The sequence below is a fragment of a genome (assembly GCF_019968985.1).
Source record: "MAG: Porospora cf. gigantea B chromosome Unknown PgB_NODE_2301_length_3724_cov_251.638, whole genome shotgun sequence".
NCBI lineage: Eukaryota > Apicomplexa > Conoidasida > Eugregarinorida > Porosporidae > Porospora > Porospora cf. gigantea B.
The window spans coordinates 1-3724 of NW_027178814.1; the positions used below are offsets into that span (position 1 = coordinate 1).

At 55.6% G+C, this 3724-nt stretch overlaps 2 protein-coding genes across 3 annotated transcripts; both read right to left on the reverse strand.

The window, feature by feature from the left end:
• On the reverse strand, positions 1–1053 carry KVP17_003824 (uncharacterized protein; the record flags this gene model as incomplete). Of its 2 annotated transcripts, XM_068521482.1 has the most annotated exon segments (2): positions 32–92; positions 107–1053. In XM_068521482.1, 2 exon segments carry the CDS (start codon positions 1051–1053, stop codon positions 32–34), a joined length of 1008 nt encoding a protein of 335 aa, XP_068376691.1.
• Positions 1054–1395: 342 nt separating this feature from the next.
• On the reverse strand, positions 1396–3231 carry KVP17_003823 (uncharacterized protein; the record flags this gene model as incomplete). Its single annotated transcript, XM_068521480.1, has 1 exon — positions 1396–3231. The coding sequence occupies one exon, from the start codon at positions 3229–3231 to the stop codon at positions 1396–1398; it is 1836 nt and encodes a 611-aa protein (XP_068376689.1).
• Between the last annotated feature and the right edge of the window lie 493 nt (positions 3232–3724).

The window sequence follows — 3724 nt, forward strand, 5'->3', positions numbered from 1 at the left end:
GGCGTTGAGGGCGTCGCAGACGGACACGAAGTCACAGTGACCATGATCGCCGTGAGGAGTCCACGAACAATACCCAAGAGCCTGGCATGCATCTCCCTTGAAGTACATGGTCATGTCGTTGGAAGCGATGGCCCCGCAGAACGCTGTCTTCTGATCGTCAGTGTAGTTATGACGAACCGAATCAGCACCGCTGGCACACGTGGTGGAAGTAGCATCCCAGTGACACTGGTTGGTCTCTCCACAGACACCTTCCTTCAACGCGCTCTCTATAATGGAGGCGTTGAGAGCGTCGCAGACGGACACGAAGTCACAGTGACCATGATCGCCATGAGGAGTCCACGAACAGTACCCAAGAGCCTGGCATGCATCTCCCTTGAAGTACATGGTCATGTCGTTGGAAGCGACGGCCCCGCAGAACGCTGCCTTTACTTCGTCGGTGTAGTTGTATGGGACCGACGCAGCGCCGATGACACATGTGCTAGAGGTAGCATCCCAGTGACACTGGTTGGTCTCTCCACACACTCCTTCCTTCAACCCACTCTCCATATTGGAGGCGTTGAGGGCGTCGCAGACGGACACAAAGTCACAGTGGCCATGATCGCCATGGGGAGTCCACGAACAGTACTCGAGCAGACCGCATGTGTTTTCCTGAAAGGTAATTTCCATGTCGTTCGAAGCGATGGCCCCGCAGAACGCTGTCTTCTGCTCGTCAGTGTAGTCATGAGGGACCGAATCAGCACCGCTGACACACGCGGTAGAAGTAGTGTCCCAGTGACACTGGTTGGTCTCTCCACAGATGGCTTGCTTGACAGTGCTCTCCATATTGGAGGCGTTAATCGCTGTGCAAACCTCTGTGACCTCGCCGAACAATGCACGACCAACAGCGTTTTCAATGCAGTTGGCGACGCGAATGTTGGAGTGCTGTAGTTCAGCAACGTTACCGTGTACACAAGGGGTCAGGAGAAAGAAGTACATCAGCGTCACGATCCCCAGAGAAGACGTAACACGGTTGCCATTGTTGGACTTCGTCGAAGAACACCCTGTCTTACACATCGTTACGATATTTTGTTATATCGTGGTGAGGTCGCAACATCGCTGTGGGGACACAACACCCTGTCATCCCACACCACCCATCCGCGAGTTCGGAGTTCACCTGTCGGCGATGCGCAACGTTGCTGACTGACTCATGCGGAGTTTTTAGTGCTTACGTTCGTTGACTTGTTAGGTTAAGCAGGAGTTTCAAGGGGTCACAAATCCGCAGCGTGGTTCCATGGTGATCTGATGGTCATCTGAACTGTGGCCAGAAAACATCCCAATCGGACTGAAACCACTGGCGGGCTGCTGCTGTTGCAGTAACACGCGGGCCAAGTCAGTTTTTGTAGCTCTGCACAAGAGTTACTTGTCCACGACCAACCGTGTTCGCCCCCTTCGCTTGCGCTTCTTCAGCATCTCAGTCTGCTCGGCCGGCGTCTTTAGGCGAGGCTCAGGATTGCGTATGAAGGCACAAGTGTTCGTTGACTTGTTGGATTCAGCAGGAGTTTCAAGGAGTCGCAAATCGGCAGCGTGGTTGCATGGTGCACCTGCGGAGACCTGATGGTCAGCAGGAGTTTCAAGGGGGGTCTCACGCAAATCCGCAGCGTGGTTCCATGGCGCACCTACTGAGACCTGATGGTCATCTGAACTGTGGCCAGAAAACATCCCAATCGGACTGAAACCACTGGCGGGCTGCTGCTGTTGCAGCAGCATGCGGGCCAAGAAGTCGATCGTTGCTGCTTGTTGCTCACAGCGAGTCATGTAGAGTCGCGCCAAATCGTGAGCGTACTGTCCCTCAGGGGTGAGCTCTGGGAAGACGCTGACGGCTGCCTGAAGCTGTGAACGGAAGCTTTTTCCGGAGGCAAGTGGAGATTGGGCACCAAACTGCTGGGAGCTCGAGAGAGCTGCGTCGAAGTGTCCTGGGGCTTCGGAGCAGCCATCTTCACGGGGCTCAGGCGCCTCCATTCCGGCATCCACCGGTTCATAAAGCCCCACTTCATTAGTCTGAATAGCACTCGCCGACACGAGAGGCTCTGTCAGAGATGTGGTGGAGGTGTCAAGGACACAGTTAGCACTGTCTGCTTGACTTGTAGGGGTGTCGACGACACTGATGCCTACCACAGGAGAAGTTCCAGACTCAGAGCTCTCAATAGCGGCGCTGATACCTACCACAGCATCAGCGACGACTCGACACGTGGTCGTTCGAGAAAACTCGAGAGTAGCATCGACACCTACCACAGTGTCAATGTTTACTCTCGAGGACGAGACAGGAAAATCTGCCAGCTCAGGCTGGGTGTACAGTTCAGAGCGTTCAGTGCGTCCAGTGCGTTCAGTGCGTTCGGAGCTTTCAGAGCTTTCAGAGCGGCACTCAAGGCGACCTACCAGCTGAGTGTATACATCAGAGCACTCAGAGTGGCACTCAACAGCAACCTCCTCCGACACGTCCGAAGCCTCATAAATGCGGTCCGTTCCTGCGGAAATATCCACACTGAACTCAGAAACCTGCTCTCCGTCCGTGCACGTCCGAGACTCCAGGTCAAGCACGTCCGACACCTCGCTCAGCGGATCCGCTGCCAGCTCCGAGTCTAAATCCCACTCCTTGGAAAACACCTGAGTCGTGGCTGAGGCGGCTGTCTCCTTTTGCGCTGGACTCCTGTTGGCACTGGCGTTGAGTTGCGCCTCGCAACGACGCCTACGCCACCGACGAAGGCCATCTCTGAAGTTTTCCAAAACGGAGATACTGTTGTCCTCTCCAAGCAGAAGTCGCGACGCGCGACGAGCCTTGCGAGCTTGCTTCCAGGCCGTGAACTTCATGGCGCTCCACACAAAAAGGAAAACCAAGCCCATTCCCAGGACGAGCTGCGTGCCCGACAGTACCATTTGCGGAAGGACCGGCGGTCCAACCGCCACCGGAAGGGCGGGAGCGGGTGCTACGGCCTGCAGCTGTCTGTGGGGGTAACGCGTGGTAATCGTCGTTTGCAGTGATCGAGGCACGCGGGTAGCAAGACCTCGAGGTTCGTTAGTGCACGCGGGTCTCTGTACTCGCGGCTGGCATGGGCGCGGGGACCCGTAGGAGGCTGGCTGCCACTCGATGCGCTCACTTGCAGCTCCAGTCTCAACGGCTTTGACGTGCTGTTCCTGTTCTTGTGGACCGTATTCTAAAAATGTATCAGGGGAGCGGGTTCTGAAAAGAGTCATCCCACGTCAGATTGTCAGACCTACAGGTTCATATGCGATTAATTGGATTGGGAGAAATATTGGTTGAATTCAGCTCTTACAAGAAAGCCAGAACACAGCACAACTGCCCTGTGTCAGTCCTGTAATGTGACCCGCGTTAGTAATTCGCGACACGCAGACTGATGCCCCACACGCAATGCCTAAAACAGCCTTATAGCTCAGATGTGCCAAGGAAACCCCACCTGCACCATTCGTAGCGTCACAGACAGCCTAACTAGGCGACTGGGCCTCCTGACGCTTCTCTATTTCTGGTGTGTCATCCCCTGCGTTCACGGAAACGTCGTCAAGCCGCAGCGTCGGCTTGGCGTGGAGCCGCGTGGGGAATCAGGCATGTGTGCCTCCATCGACTCCTCCTACTTGGAACCAACGCTGAAGCCTGCGGTTTGCATCGAGACTCAGCAGTGCCACTGGGATGCGACAGACGAGTCGTGTCTCAGCGGTTACGTCGCCGATG